Source organism: Macrobrachium nipponense, chromosome 2, assembly GCF_015104395.2.
Source record: "Macrobrachium nipponense isolate FS-2020 chromosome 2, ASM1510439v2, whole genome shotgun sequence".
Taxonomy (NCBI): Eukaryota; Metazoa; Arthropoda; class Malacostraca; order Decapoda; family Palaemonidae; genus Macrobrachium; species Macrobrachium nipponense.
Window position 1 is genome coordinate 57,184,008 of NC_087201.1, and position 18,515 is coordinate 57,202,522.

The window sequence follows — 18,515 nt, forward strand, 5'->3', positions numbered from 1 at the left end:
ATATGAATGGCTACAACTACTCACCTTTTAAACAACCTTAGAATTGTATTTGTTATATATTTTTGCACATTTGAGTGGGGATCGTTATTTGTTTTGGAGCACTGGCAATAATTTCTTAAAAAACGAATAAAAAGACAACATTTCAAATAAAATAAAAAAACGAATTTTTTTAACTAACTGAAGAACTTATATTCAAGACAACTTTGCATATTGCAGCAGATATAGTTTTGTTCATGTAGCTACTAAAAATTTCTCTATAAATTGTAAAGCGAAACGAAAGCAAACATCTTCAACCGTAGCACTGCCACTCCTCTTTTCTTTATTATATCTAGGCTACTGTAGAGTAATTCTCATCAATTACTGTATAACCATTATGACATCAGATCCATGGGACTGGCTGCAAGAAGGATTATCTTGTACCACCCTCATCTTTTTAACTTTTAAATTTTGTTATATGATCAATTAGGTTGTAGGGTATATTTTTAACATTAATATGGCTTCGCGGAGGTGAGCATCTATGACGTGAAAGAAAGAATTAATTTTTAAGCTAGCAATTTAAGTTTCAATTACAAACTAAAGGTAAAATGATTTTATAATAAAAGGAGCATTCCTATTGGTTTGTCTGTGAGGTCTCGGCCAATCACAGCCTAGGACTCAAACCCAAACAAAACGAACGTAAATGGCGCCATGAAGAGGTAGAGTCGTCAAAGAGTGGTCGATAGTTCGCTGTAATTTAGGTGTTAATAGAGCAGCAGCATTGAATATTCAGGAGAAATGGATGTCTCGGGAAATTTGTTACGGCGATTGTGTTCCCATGTCACAGGGATAAATGATCGTAAGTCCTGCAGTGCGAAGTCAAATTGCTTTTTGCTTTTGTCGTCTGTCATGTTAAGATTCTTATTTTATGAATGAATGAATCATTTCGGCACCACTAGTAGCCTTCCATTTTTAGCTTTTACATGATTAATGTTTATTAGGACGATGGTACGAACATTTAAATCCAATTTACACTGTCTAAGCTAAATTTAACGTCCTCCTGACCGCTGTTGATGTGAGTCTAGGCGTATCCTAACCAGTTGTAAATTGGTACCAAAGACTTCTGTTACCCACCTAAAGTCATTCCCAGCATACTGCCCACCCATCCCCTTCATGAATTGGGAACATCTGGTAGTAGCTAGTACTTGCTGATTTTAAGATCAAGAATCTCCCCTACTAGGATATACCTAGGTAGCCTAGGTAGGTAGCTAGTACTAGGTAGCTATATGAGGCTTGTCTCCTAGACCTACTCTACTAGCTAGCCTATACTACCTAGCTTACTAGCTATAGGTAGGTATGTACTCATACCTAGTTTAGGCTACCATCATGTAGCCTTTGCTAGTCTAGACCATTTCTTAAATTCCTCCTTGAGAGTTCTGCCTTTGGTTAGCCAAGGTGATCAAGTCTTAATGACGGGAGGGTACAAAGATTCTTTTGAGAGTAGGCTAACAGCAAAGGATCAAAGTTTATACATGGGGCTATCAGGATTGGATGATTTTCTTCTTTTACTTACCTAGGGTAAAAAACCGCATGGTACAGGGGTGGACCATGAACGATCAATGTGTACAACCCCAAAAAAAGTACATTATAATGCGTCCTGACATCGGAGATGGGCATCAGACGCGACTTGTTGTTGGTGAGAAACGGAGCTAAAGACCTCTACTCCAGTGTCAGGACGTGTTATAATGTACTTTTCTTGGGGTTGTACACATTGATTGTACATGGTCCACCCCTGTACCATGCGGTTTTTTACCCTAGGTAGCCTAGGCAATAGTAGCCTTAAGATGGGGTTAAGGTAAATGACTGAATGGCGACATAGTGGCCACCTGTCTCGGAATGCGGCCACTACCCGAAAAAGTGCTTGAATTAGCTAGGTAGCTCTGCCATTGTTTCGTAATTTAAGACTAAACACTTAGGTAGCAAATTCAAGTACCTACATTTTAGGGAAGGTGGCCGCATTCCGGGATTGATGGCCTCTATGTCACTGCTTGGTCATTTACCTTCTACAAAAATCTCCAGGCCTACTGTAGGCCTGTCAACAGAATCTCCTTCAGGAACTCTGTTTGTGTTGGGTTAACCTTATGGGCATAGTTAAATTTTTACTTTAATATCGAAGCCACCCCATGAGTGCCTTGCATGGTATACCTAAGTTCCATGTGAATAAGTAGGTATAGTAGTTATGGTAACTCAAACAGAAGAAGATAAATGTTTGTAGCAATAAATTTAGGATATGTTTTAGAATGAATTGTGTATTAAGCATATGATGGAGACCTAAGAGAGCATAAAAGCTCCATTGTTCCGATACGTAATACAAACCCTCGGTCCTTTAACAATAGGAAGTAGCTAGCGGCAGCTGGAACGGTCGTAAGCTTCGAACAAGGGGAGAACGGTAGTTAACTGCTTGTCCGATCGTCGCGCGCCGCGCGACTGGGAGGTAAACAAATCACTTTTGCTTTCGGCCGTGTGTGGGAAGGACGTGTTCGCCATCGCTCTGCCCGCTTTGTCGTTTGCTTCAACTTTGAGTATTTGTTTCTCTTTCTGTATATCAGGAGTGATTGTAAGTACTTTTTCTCAATTCTATTATTCTTGCAATGAGTGAATTGGAAGAAATGGAAATATCACCGCGCCCTCCAGTCGCCCGTAGAGTGTGTCCCGGGCTGGAGGGGCGTAAATGTGGAGGGTTCAGGTCATTCGTTGAGGTGGACCCCCACGAGGTTTGTACTCGTTGTCGGGGGCGAGAGTGCTCCCGCAACGAACCATGTGTGGTTTGTATGAATTGGTCCGAGGCGCAGTGGGTGCTGTACGAGGGCAGGAAGAGACTTAGGCCGGCCAAGAAGTCATCGGAAAGTCCAGTGACTCCTTTGGTGACGGACACTTCGTCCTCTTTCCTGCCTCCCGGCCAGCCCCCACGTTTCGCGCCTTCCCCTGCGGGGGGGGTAGCGGAGTCCTTTTCCTCTCTCGATCCGTCGAGTGTGGAGGCGGGCCCGCTACCCGGACGTACAGCTGTACTCGGGATCTTCCGTCCGCTCTGGGGGGGGTGTTTCGCCCCCCAGGCGCGGGGAAGCCCCTCCAATTAACCCGACTGTTGCTTCCGCAGGTGTGCCATCAGCGAAGGACGACTTGGGACAGGTGTGGGAGTCGCTGGGACTGCAGGGAGTGCCCAGCATCCAGGGGTTGCTTCAGCGGTTGGCGGGGTCGGCGGTGGTCACTCATGGTGCGGTGACCACCACTACTACCACATTAACGACACCAGCGTATGAGATGCCACCACATCTGGTATATACGCCCCATATAATGTCGGTGACACCACGGTGGCAGTACAAAAAACCCATTGCCGCCGTTCCAAAGAGGACGATGCCACCACCACCTGGATTTTTTCCTTTGCCGACCCCGGACTTCCGCTGCCCTAAGAGTACCCCCCTGGACCTGCCGCCAGTGCCACGGATAACGGTGACTGTCGACAGGACGCCTGGCTCTCCCGTGGTACCTGCCGTGCCTGCCGTACCTGTTGCCGTTCCAGCTACTCTTTCCTTTTCAGATAGGCCTGCACATTCCATTTCAGATGTTCCTGCCGTTCCTGCTGTTCCCGGACCTGTTCCTGTTGTTCCTGCTGCTGGTGTTGCTGTAACAGTCTCAGGTCTTTCCGGACAGGTGCAGTCGGGCCCTGTTGCTTCGGCAACTGCCCCGGCTCCCTCCTGGATGGAAGACCTGACGTCTGTCCTGCGGAGCCTGGCGAAGAAGAAGAGGAAGAGGAAGAAGGTGTCGTCGTCGTCTTCATCGTCTTCTTCGTCGTCTGCTGCCTCTCCTTCCCCTTCGACTTCTAAGGCTAAACAGCCGAAGAAGAAGAAGGTGCCTCCTCCCCCCTAAGAAGACTCCTTCGGGATCTTCTAAGGGCCCGGCTCGCTCAGGCGAGTTGGGGAGCTCTTCTGCTGGTCTCCTGTTCCTTCGGGTACAGGGCCCGTCGCTTCTTCTGCAAAGAAGAAGTCGACGGGGACCAGAGGTGCATCAGCCTCGGCTGGTGCGTCCTCACCTGGTGCTAGCGGTTTCTGCCGCTAAACCAGGTTCGTCTCGGCCCCGCTTCTCGTTCGCGAGAAGCACCGAGTGGACGCTCTTCCAAAGAGGACCGTCCAGCCAAAGTTTTGACGTCCGAGCTCGCTCGCCGTCAAGACAGCGGCGCGGAGCAGAAGACTGGCGAGAGTCGTGCACACGACTCTCACCAGGCCAGTGGACGCTCTCGCAGCGACCAACTGGCTGCTCGGGCTGACGTGACGGTCGCTGACCGGCCACGGGTTGAGGCGAGGAAGGAGTCCCCACGGCCGCCGGTACCAGCCACGGCTGGTACCAGCGGTTTGACGCGACCTGATGGAGGACGCTGGCCGGTCTCGACGCGAAAGGAGCCTAGCAGGTCACCCGTCCGCCGCTCCCGATGGGACCGGGCGGAGACGGTGACCAGCGGCAGCTCGCCTGACGCTAGAGATCGGTCTCGACGTTCTCAGCCGAGCCAATCGCCCCAGGCGAGCGGCGACGCTAGGCCTACTGCTCGACCGTCACCGCGGGTTGACGATCAGCAGCAGCCCTCCACGCACGCTGGTCCTGCCAGCGAGCGAGGGGGGAGCGTCAGGTCTGCCTCTCCCGTACCTTCAACCTCCTCGGGCTATACCGGGAGGAGCGAGGTACCAAGGAGCGATCACGAGAGGTGCGCCGCTCGTGACCCGGCTATGACGCCGTACGGCTCAGGCACGGTCTTAGGACCGACCAGGACGTACGCGCAAGTAGTTGGAGGCGACCGTCAGGGGTCTGTCGCTGTTCCTCCTTCTGAAGGAGGAGTATCGAGGGATATGCTCTTGCTGGAGGGACTGGACGGTCCTACTCCACAAGACGCTGTGACGCCCGAGATACAGAGGAATTTCGCAGAGGTCATTAAGCTGATGCGTCTGCATAATGACCTCGCGGAAGGATCGCCGCTACCACCAGCAGAGCCCACGTCCCGGCTCGAGTCATTTTGGGGTCCCAAGAGGGAGCCCAAAATGACGATGGGGTTGCCACGATCAGAGCTTGCGGACTCAGTGCCTGGATCAGGTGGAGAATCTCGTCTCAGGACGGGAGGACTCGCTAAAATCCGGACGGTCCTCTAAGCTGCTTCCTCCTCCTCTACAGCGGCAGAGGCGATTCTACGTGCCATCGGAAGACCCGATACTGCCGAAACAGGTTAACCCGGAGTTAGCGAGGCTGACTCCAGGTGTGTCCCTGCAGCAGCTCCTGTCGGAGAACCTATGGTTCTCGCAGCAGGAGGCACTTGCCCTGGAATCTACCGCTATGGCAGCATTCCAGGCAGTTTCCTGGTTGGATTTGTGGTCCCTCACAATATCCAAAGTAGCGGCCGGCTCCGGGAGTTCTGCTCTCGAAGACGACGCTTCTTTTAGGAGACTGTGCCAGTCTGGAGGAAGAGCAATCTCTTACCTCGCCCATCAGACTGCTAACCTGTGGGCCAACTTGGTTCTTCGACGTAGGGACGCAGTCCACCCTTACCCGTGACCAAGGGGGCTGGGCGTGAGGCGGCACTCGGGCTACGAAATGGACCTCTTAGGAGTTCCCAGCTCTCTTTCCTGGAGAGATGGTGGACGCTGCGGTGGAACGGCGGCGCTACTGACGAGAGTGACCGCTTAGTCCACCAGGCAGTCTCGAAGGTTTCTGGGCAATCTCGAGTAACTGCGGCCAAACCAAAGAGCTTGGCTAGCGCTTCCACGGCGGCGAAGACGGTTGCACCGTCCAAACCCCGTGTGAAGACTCCAGTTGTTTCGACTTCTGCGAGAGGAGGCCGCAACCAGCCCTCCTCCCAGCCCTCCTTTCCCCGAGGAGGTGCTGGAAAGAAGTCGAAACGAGGAGGGAAACGCTAGGGACGGCGTTCCCCCTCACCTGCTGCCGGAAGTGGGGGGGGGTGCCTGGCGAGCATTGGGCGACTTGGCAGCGCTACGGCGCCGAGAACTGGATAGTAGACGTCCTTCGGGAGGGATATCTACTACCCTTCGAGTCTCGGCCCCCCCTCATCTCCAAACCGGTCCATCTACAGACCTATGTCCGGGGATCAGCAAAGGACAACGCTCTTCGACAGGAGATCAAGACCATGCTGGCGAAACGAGCTGTAGAAATCGTGGAGGACCAGTCACCGGGCTTTTACAGCCGCCTCTTCCTAGTGGAGAAGGCATCGGGGGGCTGGCGCCCGGTGATAGACCTCTCTCCCTGAACCGCTTCGTTCGCACGACGCGGTTCACGATGGAGTCGGCACGCTCAGTGCTCGACTCGATCAGGGGGAACGATTTCATGCTTTCAGTGGACCTGAAGGACGCGTATTTTCAAATACCCATCCATCAGTCCTCCAGAAAGTACCTCCGCTTCATCTTCGACGGGACGGTGTACCAATTCAGGGCACTTTGTTTCGGTCTCTCAACCTGCCCCACAGGTGTTTTCACGCGAGTGTTCACTCTGGTGTCGGCTTGGGCCCATTCGAACGGGGATACGTCTTCTGAGGTATCTCGACGATTGGCTGGTCCTGGCGAGCTCCCGCTCGCAGTTGCTACAGGACAGAGATCGACTCCTCAAGTTTTGTCGCGATCTGGGGATCGTGATAAACTACGAGAAGTCCGATCTCGAACCCAAGCAGAAGATGAAGTACTGGGTATGCTGATAGATACGGTAGCAGGGCAAGTCTTTCCCGCAGACTTGCGTATCAGCAAATTCAGGGAGGCAGCCGGCCGGTTCCTGTCGCGGCAGGAACAGGCAGCACAGCAATGGCAAGTCGTGATCGGCCATCTGTCGTCACTCGAGAAGTTAGTCCCTCACGGGCGTCTTCACCTACGGTCTCTCCAGTGGAGGTCTAAGGGAGAGTTGGTCTCAGGCCAGGGATCCTCCTTACTTTCCCGTGGCTATCACGGACAAGGTGAGGCAGGACCTAGCCTGGTGGCTCGACGACAAGAACCTCTTAAGGAGGAGTGCCTATACGCACTCCACCCCCCCGGAGATGCTTCTGTTCTCAGACGCATCGACCGAGGGATGGGGCGCACACCTGGAGGAGTTGCTGACTGCAGGTGTGTGGGACCATCACGAAAAGCACCTTCACATCAATGTCCTGGAACTCAAGGCGGCGTTCAACGCTCTCCAAGAGTTTCGGGACCGCTTGGTGGACACTCAGTGGTGTTGATGTGCGACAACACCACAGTAGTGGCATATGTCAACAAGCAGGGGGGGCTAGTGTCTCTTCCGCTCCATCAGTTTGACAGTGCAGGTGCACGAGTGGGCCACGGCTCACTCGATAGAGCTGTCAGCACGCTACATTCCAGGCAAGAGGAATGTAGTAGCAGACAAGCTCAGCCGTCGGGATCAGGTGATAAGGACCGAATGGTCTCTACACCAAGATGTGGCGGAAAGGCTCTCAACCGTGCGACCGGTCGTAGACCTGTTCGCCACCCGGCACAACAGAAAACTTCAGGTTTTCTTTTCAGCTGTGCCGGACCCATGGGCAGCTGCAGAGGACGCTCTCCAACACCCCTGGGACAACCTCTTCGCTTACGCCTTTCCTCCCTTCTGTCTGATTCGGAAAGTGATCAGTCGAGCGCTGGTCACTCCCAATCTCAGAATGATCCTGGTGGCTCCCAAACGACCTCAAGCCGTTTGGTATCCGGACCTGCTGGCTCTTCTTGCGGACGCACCGAGAGAACTACCCACCTGGCACAACCTCCTAGCCCAGCCACACGTAGAACGGTACCACCACGCACGGTCCAGTTCCCTTCAACTCACGCTGGCTGTTATCCACCATCTCTTGCGAACGAGAGGCTTTTCTCGTAGCGCAGCAACAGAGTGGATGGACACGTCAGACAGTCCTCTGCAGCTGTGTACCAGGGGAAGTGGGCCGTCTTCTGTGGTTGGTGTCGTAGACAGGGTCTGTCTCCTCTCAGAGCCACTCTTCAGCAGGTAGCGGATTTCCTCGTGTTTCTTCGCCGAGAGAAGCTCCTCTCAGTACCCACAGTTAGGGATATAGAGCCGCCCTGGCTCTCGTCCTAAAACTGAGGGGACTGGACATCTCGAATTCGTTCGAGATATCCTTGCTAATGAGGAGCTTCGAAAGGTCTTGCCCACCCAGGGAACTCAGGCCCCCTGCGTGGGATGTGACTCTCGTACTTAGGAGTTTGACTCGAAGACCCTTCGAGCCACTCCGAGAGTCGTCAGACAGGGATCTGACCCTCAAGACCCTCTTCTTGCTGGCCCTGGCATCGGCGAAGAGAGTAGGGGAACTACATGGCCTTTCTTATGATGTTAAACATACCAGAGGCTGGGGATCTGTGACGCTCGATTTCGTCCCGAACTTCGTAGCTAAGACTCAGAATCCGTCGATCCCTGACGACAGGTTCGAGTCTTTCACGATCCCCTCCCTCCTGGACTTCACCGATAACGATGCGGATGAGATGCTGCTTTGTCCTGTGAGGGCGCTACGGCGCTATCTGAAGAGAACTCGACATCTCAGGCCTGAGTGTCGACGCCTCTTCGTTAGCACTGGGGTCACCAAGAAAGAAGTCTCCAAGAACACGCTTTCTTTCTGGCTGCGTGAGGTGATCAGGAGAGCGTACGAAGCTGATGGGGTAGCGACGACATCCGTACGCTCCGTCCGAGAGCCCACGAAGTCAGAGGTATCGGACCCTCCCTTTAGCCGTTCCAGCGTTCCGTAAGAACTTCTCCGTGGCGCAGGTCCTGAAGGCAGGTGTCTGGGCCAACCAGACCACCTTCACGTCCTTCTACCTTCGGGATATTGCCCACAAGTCCTTGGATACTTTTTCCTTGGGACCTGTGGTGGCTGCTCAACACGTTGTGTAAGCTTACCCCAGCACCCGAGCAGGCAGAACAGCATCGATTCCTGGTATGACTGGGAGAATGAATGCGTGAATGAGAGAGTGACTGGCTTCTCTTCACCATCTTTTTCTACCTCTACCTGTGGGCAGAGGGATACGGTCGTTACCTTGCTGGAAAGGAGTCAGATGCAGGTAAGCTATTCAACAGAAGCTCCATCCTATCTCTTTAACTAGAGATAGGAGTAAATATCCACCACTTTCTCCAACAAGGGGGAGAAGTGGATGCCAACATGAGACAAACCCATTACTTTACATTTGCTCATGTAAAGGAAAAAGTTCTTACAATGCTGGTACGAAGAGATACGCTTGCCTCTCTCTTAGTACTCGGCCCAGAGGTCTGACCATTGATCCTGCGGTGCACACCCCGATCAATCGGACAGAGGCTTGGATCCCTCCTCGCTCTTACGACCAGGGAGGCATTCCAGGGATGGACGAACACCAGTCTGTTCATCAAAAGACTCAGATTCCTCCCACCAAGAAGTGAGTCTTCCTATTGTTAAAGGACCGAGGGTTTGTATTACGTATCGGAACAAATGACAATTTGTCGAAAATTGCATTTTTCCTAACTATACAAACCTGAGGTCCTTTAACATAAAGTCCCTCCTCATGCCACCCCTCACTCTGCGTATTTTGCATGGGCCAAAAGCAAAAGTGATTTGTTTACCTCCCAGTCGCGCGGCGCGCGACGATCGGACAAGCAGTTAACTACCGTTCTCCCCTTGTTCGAAGCTTACGACCGTTCCAGCTGCCGCTAGCTACTTCCTATTGTTAAAGGACCTCAGGTTTGTATAGTTAGGAAAAATGCAATTTTCGACAAATTGTCATATTTTATATAAGTAACATATCAAGTAATTACATAGTTATTAAAAGTTTATACCTACTTTACGGTAGCTCAAAAATGTGAAATTTGCTAGCCCCACCCACTTTTGGTAATGAATAGGCACAACTGTAATGTAAGAATATTAATGATACGTAATATTCCTGTTATTAATCAGGTGTTTACCATACTGTATTTGTATACAGTATTGATGTGTCAATTGTCCTATATTTCAGAGGCTACCATACATTGACTCAGACCAGCCTATACATGGGCTAATACAACTAAAGCCGCATGGGGGATGTGGGAATTAGACCATCTCATCAAGGGCCTGTTTCGGACCCTTGAAGTTTTTAATTTTATGGACTGGGCGTTTGGAGCTTTAGCTAAGAAGTCTCAAGATCCAGAATTCGTCAGCGTGGACGAATTGGGTAGTGTTTTGTCGTGCCTCGACAAGGTGGTTATGGATGGTTCCAATGAGATTGTATCCCTTTTTGGATCTTGTATTCTTAAGAAGAGGGCAGTGTTTAGCTCCTTCTTAACGAAATCTGTGTCGCCTCTTCAGAGATCCGCCCTGTTGTACGCGCCCCGCTCTAGTCACCTCTTTCCGCAGGAGATCGTAAAGGATATATCGAGGACTTTATCCAAGAAGGCCACGCAGGATCTGCTGGCCCAGTCGGCTAAGAGGCTTAAACCTGCGGTCCAGGTAACCAAGAAAGAAAAAGCTCCCTTCCAGCAGCCCTTTCGGGGAAGGTCCGCCCCTAGATCCTCTCTTAGGAGTAGGTGGTCTGAGAAGAGAGGAAGGTCTTCACGAAGGCCTTTTGTCAAGACCCAGTGAAAATGCTGTCCTCCAGACGAAAGTGGGTGCCAGGCTTCTAAATTTTCACAAAGCATGGGCACAGAAAGGTGCCGATGCCTGGTCCCTCTCCATCCTAAAGAAAGGATACCTAATCCCCTTCAGGGAAAAACCTCCTTTGACAACAACTCCAAGGGAGTTGACAGCAAATTACAAGGACCCTATCAAGAAGCAAGCCACTTTTTCTAGCGAAGAATGAGAACCCTTCGAAACCTTGGCCTAGGACCTTCGAGGTTAAAGGACTATCGTCTCTAATGGGAACAGAACAAGAAAGGGCTCTTTGCCCAGTTAGAAGCCTTAAGTTTTACTTGGAGAGGAAGAACAAACTGAAGGGTAATAAGGAAAGCTTATGGAGCTCAGTTAGAGATCCCAAAAGACAAATCTCTAAAAATGCTCAGGCGTTCTTCATCAAAGATGTGATCAAGGAAGCCCATTTAGCATGTAAAGAAGAACACCTGGACCTCCTTAGAGTAAAAGCTCACGAGGTAAGAGCCGTCGCTACCTCGTTAGCATTCCACAAGAACTTGTCTATACAGACTCTCGTCGAATCGACTTTTTGGAGATGCAATTCAGTCTTTGCATCACATTATTTGAGAGACATTCAAGTTACGTATGACAAATGTTTTACTCTAGGAGCTTACGTATCTTCGGATTTGTTGCTGGGACAGGGAGCTGAACCCAATCCTTTTTAGTATACTTATGTTAGGGTTTTTTTAATGGTTTTTGGTGTGTTTATTAGGTCGATTGAAAGAGGGTTCAGGAGGTGGACCCCTTTCAAGTTGTAGTTGTTCCGATACGTAATACAAACCCTCGGTCCTTTAACAATAGGAAGTAGCTAGCGGCAGCTGGAACGGTCGTAAGCTTCGAACAAGGGGAGAACGGTAGTTAACTGCTTGTCCGATCGTCGCGCGCCGCGCGACTGGGAGGTAAACAAACCACTTTTGCTTTCGGCCGTGTGTGGGAAGGACGTGTTCGCCATCGCTCTGCCCGCCTTGTCGTTCGCTTTGTGTTTGAGTATTTGTTTTCTCTTTCTGTATAAATCAGGAGTGATTGTAAGTACTTTTGACAATTCTATTGATTCTTGCAATGAGTGAATTGGAAGAAATGGAAATATCACCGCGCCCTCCAGTCGCCCGTAGAGTGTGTCCCGGGCTGGAGGGGCGTAGATGTGGAGGGTTCAGGTCATTCGTTGACGTGGACCCCCACGAGGTTTGTACTCGTTGCCGGGGGCGAGAGTGCTCCCGCAACGAACCTTGTGTTACATGTATGAATTGGTCCGAGGCGCAGTGGGTGCTGTACGAGGGCAGGAAGAGACTTAGGCCGGCCAAGAAGTCATCGGAAAGTCCAGTGACTCCTTTGGTGACGGACACTTCGTCCTCTTTCCTGCCTCCCGGCCAGCCCCCACGTTTCGCGCCTTCCCCTGCGGGGGGGGTAGCGGAGTCCTTTTCCTCTCTCGATCCGTCGAGTGTGGATGAGGGCGCCCGCTACCCGGACGTACAGCTGTACTCGGGGTCTTCCGTCCGCTCTGGGGGGGTGTTTCGCCCCCCAGGCTCGCGAGGAAAGCCCCTCCAACTAACCCGACTAATTGCTTACCGCAGGTGTGCCAATCAGCGAAGGACGACTTGGGACAGGTGTGGGCTGTGGGAGTAGCTCGGGAACTGCAGGGAGTGCCCAGCATCCAGGGGTTGCTTCAGCGTTGGCGGGGTCGGCGGTGGTCACTCATGGTGCGGTGACCACCACTACTACCACAATAACGACACCAGCGTATGAGATGCCACCACATCTGGTATATACGCCCCATATAATGTCGGTGACACCCACGGTGGCTATACAAAAACCCATTGCTGCCGTGCCAAAGAGGACGTGCCACCACCACCTGGATTTTTTCCTTTGCCGACCCCGGACTTCCGCTGCCCAAAGAGTACCCCCCTGGACCTGCCGCCAGTGCCACGGATGACGGTGACTGTCGACAGGACGCCTGGCTCTCCCGTGGTACCTGCCGTGCCTGCCGTACCTGTTGCCGTTCCAGCTACTCTTTCCCTTTCAGATAGGCCTGCACATTCCCCTTTCAGATGTTCCTGCCGTTCCTGCTGTTCCAGGACCTGTTCCTGTTGTTCCTGCTGCTGGTGTTGCTGTCACAGTCTCAGGTCTTTCCGGACAGGTGCAGTCGGGCCCTGTTGCTTCGGCAACTGCCCCGGCTCCCTCCTGGATGGAAGACTGACGTCTGTTCTGCGGAGCCTGGCGAAGAAGAAGAGGAAGAGGAAAGAAGGTGTCGTCGTCGTCTTCATCGTCTTCTTTCGTCGTCTGCTGCCTCTCCTTCCCCTTCGACTTCTAAGGCTAAACAGCCGAAGAAGAAGAAGGGTGCCTCCTCCCCCCCTAAGAAGACTCCTTCGGGATCTTCTAAGGGCCCGGCTCGCACAGGCGAGCTGGGGAGCTCTTCTGCTGGTCCTCCTGTTCCTTCGGGAACGGGGCCCGTCGCTTCTTCTGCAAAGAAGAAGTCGACGGGGACCAGAGGTGCACCAGCCTCGGCTGGTGCGTCCTCACCTGGTGCTAGCGGTTCTGCCGCTAAACCAGGTTCCGTCTCGGCCGCTTCTCGTTCGCGAGAAGCACCGAGTGGACGCTCTTCCAAAGAGGACCGTCCAGCCAAAGTTTTGACGTCCGAGCTCGCTCGCCGTCAAGACAGCGGCGCGGAGCAGAAGACTGGCGAGAGTCGTCCACACGACTCTCGCCAGCCAGTGGTGAACGCTTCTCGCAGCGATCAACTGGCTGCTCGGGCTGACGTGACGGTCGCTGACCGGCCACGGGTTGAGGCGAGGAAGGAGTCCCCACGGCCGCCGGTACCAGCCACGGCTGGATACCAGCGGTTTTGACGCGCCGAGAGGACGCTGGCCGGTCTCGACGCGAAAAGGGACCTAGCAGGTCACCCCCGTCCGCCGCTCCCGATGGGACCGGGCGGAGACGGTGACCAGCGGCAGCTCGCTGACGCTAGAGATCGGTCTCGACGTTCTCAGCCGAGCCAATCGCCCCAGGCGAGCGGCAACGCTAGGCCTGCTGCTCGACCGTCACCGCGGGTTGACGATCAGCAGCAGCCCTCCACGCACGCTGGTCCTGCCAGCGAGCGAGGGGGGAGCGTCAGGTCTGCCTCTCCCGTACCTTCAAACCTCCTCGGGCTATACCGGGAGGAGCGAGGTACCGAGGAGCGATCACGAGAGGTGCGCCGCTCGTGACCCAGCTATGACGCCGTACGGCCTCAGGCACGGTCTTAGGACCGACCAGGACGTACGCGCAAGTAGTTGGAGGCGACCGTCAGGGGTCTGTCGCTGTTTCCTCCTTCTGAAGGAGGAGTATCGAGGGATATGCTCTTGCTGAAGGGACTGGACGGTCCTACTCGCAAGACGCTGTAACGCCTGAGATACAGAGGAACTTCGCAGAGGTCATTAAGCTGATGCGTCTGCATAATGACCTTGCGGAAGAGTCGCCGCTACCACCAGCAGAGCCCACGTCCCGGCTCGAATCATTTTGGGGTCCCAAGAGGGAGCCCAAAATGATGATGGGGTTGCCACGATCAGAGCTTGCGGACTCGGTCCTGGATCAGGTGGAGAATCTCGTCTCAGGACGGGAGGACTCGCTAAAGTCCGGACGGTCCTCTAAGCTGCTTCCTCCTCCTCTACAGCGGCAGAGGCGATTCTATGTGCCTTCGGAAGACCCGATACTGCCGAAACAGGGTTAACCCGGAGTTTAGCGAGGCTGACTCCAGGTGTGTCCCTGCAGCAGCTCCTGTCGGAGAACCTATGGTTCTCGCAGCAGGAGCACTTGCCCTGGAATCTACCGCTATGGCAGCATTCCAGGCAGTTTCCTGGTTGGATTTGTGGTCCCTCACAATATCCAAAGTAGCGGCCGGCTCGGGAGTTCTGCTCTCGAAAGACGACGCTTCTTTCAGGAGACTGGTGCCAGTCTGGAGGAAGAGCAATCTCTTACCTCGCCCATCAGACTGCTAACCTGTGGGCCAACTTGGTTCTTCGACGTAGGGACGCAGTCCTTACCCGAGTGACCAAGGGGGCGGGCGTGAGGCGGCACTCGGGCTACGAAATGGACCTCTTAGGAGTTCCCCAGCTCTCTTTCCGGGAGAGATGGTGGACGCTGCGGTGGAACGGCGGCGCACTGACGAGAGTGACCGCTTAGTCCACCAGGCAGTCTCGAAGGTTTCTGGGCAATCTCGAGTAACTTGCGGTGCCAAACCAAAGAGCTTGGCTAGCGCTTCCACGGCGGCGAAGACGGTTGCACCGTCCAAACCCCGTGTGAAGACTCCAGTTGTTTCAACTTCTGCTAAAGGAGGCCGCAACCAGCCCTCCTCCCAGCCCTCCTTTCCCCGAGGAGGTGCGGGAAAGAAGTCGAAACGAGGAGGGAAACGCTAGGGACGGCGTTCCCCCTCACCTGCTGCCAGAAGTGGGGGGGTGCCTAGCGAGCCATTGGGCGACTTGGCAGCGCTACGGCGCCGAGAACTGGATAGTAGACGTCCTTCGGGAGGGATATCTACTACCCTTCGAGTCTCGGCCCCCCCTCATCTCCAAACCGGTCCAGCTACAGACCTATGTCCGGGGATCAGCAAAGGACAACGCTCTTCGACAGGAGATCAGACCATGCTGGCGAAACGAGCTGTAGAAATCGTGGAGGACCAGTCACCGGGCTTTTACGCCAGCCTCTTCCTAGTGGAGAAGGCATCGGGGGGTCTGGCGTCCGGTGATAGACCTCTCTCCCCTGAACCGCTTCGTTCGCACGACGCGGTTCACGATGGAGTCGGCACGCTCAGTGCTCGACTCGATCAGGGGGAACGATTTCATGCTTTCAGTGGACCTGAAGGACGCGTATTTTCAAATACCCATCCATCAGTCCTCCAGAAAGTACCTCCGCTTCATCTTCGACGGGACGGTGTACCAATTCAGGGCACTTTGTTTCGGTCTCTCAACCGCCCCACAGGTGTTCACGCGAGTGTTCACTCTGGTGTCGGCTTGGGCCCATTCGAACGGGATACGTCTTCTGAGGTATCTCGACGATTGGCTAGTCCTGGCGAGCTCCCGCTCGCAGTTGCTACAGGACAGAGATCGACTCCTCAAGTTTTGTCGCGATCTGGGATCGTGATAAACTACGAGAAGTCCGACCTCGAACCCAAGCAGAAGATGAAGTACCTGGGTATGCTGATAGACACGGTAGCAGGGCAAGTCTTTCCCGCAGACTTGCGTATCAGCAATTCAGGGAGGCAGCCGGCCGGTTCCTGTCTCGGCAGGAACAGGCAGCACAGCAAATGGCAAGTCGTGATCGGCCATCTGTCGTCACTCGAGAAGTTAGTCCCTCACGGCGTCTTCACCTGCGGTCTCTCCAGTGGAGGCTAAGGGAGAGTTGGTCTCAGGCCAAGGATCCTCCTTACTTTCCCGTGGCTATCACGGACAAGGTGAGACAGGACCTAGCCTGGTGGCTCGACGACAAGAACCTCTTAAGAGGAGTGCCCATACACACTCCCCCCCCCGGAGATGCTTCTGTTCTCAGACGCATCGACCGAGGATGGGGCGCACACCTGGAGGAGTTGCTGACTGCAGGTGTGTGGGACCATCACGAGAAGCACCTTCACATCAATGTCCTGGAACTCAAGGCGGCGTTCAACGCTCTCCAAGAGTTCGGGACCGCTTGGTGGGACACTCAGTGGTGTTGATGTGCGACAACACCACAGTAGTGGCATATGTCAACAAGCAGGGGGGGCTAGTGTCTCTTCCGCTCCATCAGTTGACGGTGCAGGTGCACGAGTGGGCCACGGCTCACTCGATAGAGCTGTCAGCACGCTACATTCCAGGCAAGAGGAATGTAGTAGCAGACAAGCTCAGCCGTCGGGATCAGGTGATAGGGACCGAATGGTCTCTACACCAAGATGTGGCGGAAAGGCTCTTCAACCTGTGGGGGCGACCGGTCGTAGACCTGTTCGCCACCCGGCACAACAGAAAACTTCAGGTTTTCTTTTCAGCTGTGCCGGACCCATGGGCAGCTGCAGAGGACGCTCTCCAACACCCCTGGGACAACCTCTTCGCTTACGCCTTTCCTCCCTTCTGTCTGATTCGGAAAGTGATCAGTCGAGCGCTGGTCACTCCCAATCTCAGAATGATCCTGGTGGCTCCCAAACGACCACAAGCCGTTGGTATCCGGACCTGCTGGCTCTTCTTGCGGACTGCACCGAGAGAGCTACCCACTTGGCACAACCTTCTAGCCCAGCCACACGTAGAACGGTACCACCAAGCAGTCCAGTCCCTTCAACTTCACGGCTGGCTGTTATCCACCATCTCTTGCGAACGAGAGGCTTTTCTCGTAGCGCAGCAACAGAGATGGCTGGACACGTCAGACAGTCCTCTGCAGCTGTGTACCAGGGGAAGTGGGCCGTCTTCTGTGGTTGGTGTCGTAGACAGGGTCTGTCTCCTCTCAGAGCCACTCTTCAGCAGGTAGCGGATTTCCTCGTGTTTCTTCGCCGGAGAGAAGCTCCTCTCAGTACCCACAGTTAAGGGATATAGAGCCGCCCTGGCTCTCGTCCTAAAACTGAGGGGACTGGACATCTCGAATTCGTTCGAGATATCCTTGCTAATGAGGGAGCTTCGAAAGGTCTTGCCCACCCAGGGAACTCAGGCCCCCTGCGTGGGATGTGACTCTCGTACTTAGGAGTTTTGACTCGAAGACCCTTCGAGCCACTCCGAGAGTCGTCAGACAGGGATCTGACCCTCAAGACCCTCTTCTTGCTGGCCCTGGCATCGGCGAAGAGAGTAGGGGAACTACATGGCCTTTCTTATGATGTTAAACATACCAGAGGCTGGGGATCTGTGACGCTCGATTTCGTCCCGAACTTCGTAGCTAAGACTCAGAATCCGTCGATCCCTGACGACAGGTTCGAGTCTTTCACGATCCCCTCCCTCCTGGACTTCACCGATAACGATGCGGATGAGATGCTGCTTTGTCCTGTGAGGGCGCTACGGCGCTATCTGAAGAGAACTCGACATCTCAGGCCTGAGTGTCGACGCTCTTCGTTAGCACTGGGGTCACCAAGAAAGAAGTCTCCAAGAACACGCTTTCTTTCTGGCTGCGTGAGGTGATCAGGAGAGCGTACGAAGCTGATGGTAGCGACGACATCCGTACGCTCCGTCCGAGAGCCCACGAAGTCAGAGGTATCGGACCCTCCTTAGCGTTCCGTAAGAACTTCTCCGTGGCGCAGGTCCTGAAGGCAGGTGTCTGGGCCAACCAGACCACCTTCACGTCCTTCTACCTTCGGGATATTGCCCACAAGTCCTTGGATACTTTTTCCTTGGGACCTGTGGTGGCTGCTCAACACGTTGTGTAAGCTTACCCAGCACCCGAGCAGGCAGAACAGCATCGATTCCTGGTATGACTGGGAGAATGAATGCGTGAATGAGAGAGTGACTGGCTTCTCTTCACCATCTTTTTTCTACCTCTACCTGTGGGCAGAGGGATACGGTCGTTACCTTGCTGGAAGGGAGTCAGATGCAGGTAAGCTATTCAACAGAGCTCCATCCTATCTCTTTAACTAGAGATAGGAGTAAATATCCACCACTTTCTCCAACAAGGGGGAGAAAGTGGATGCCAACATGAGACAAACCCATTGCTTTACATTTGCTCATGTAAAGGAAAAAGTTCTTACAATGCTGGTACGAAGAGATACGCTTGCCTCTCTCTTAGTACTCGGCCCAGAGGTCTGACCATTGATCCTGCGGTGCACACCCCGATCAATCGGACAGAGGCTTGGATCCCTCCCTCGCTCTTACGACCAGGGAGGCATTCCAGGGATGGATGGACGAACACCAGTCTGTTCATCAAAAAGGACTCAGATTCCTCCCATCAAGAAGTGATCTTCCTATTG

At 53.5% G+C, this 18,515-nt stretch overlaps 1 protein-coding gene across 1 annotated transcript in view; it reads left to right on the forward strand.

The window, feature by feature from the left end:
• Positions 1-652: 652 nt before the first annotated feature.
• The window catches only part of LOC135220603 (gamma-tubulin complex component 3 homolog), a 269,457-nt gene continuing 251,594 nt past the window's right edge, over positions 653-18,515 (forward strand). Inside the window, exon 1 of the mRNA XM_064257896.1 lies at positions 653-835. Within this exon, the coding sequence (XP_064113966.1) occupies positions 775-835 (61 nt within the window). The 5' untranslated portion in view covers positions 653-774. The remainder of the gene's footprint in view (positions 836-18,515) is intronic.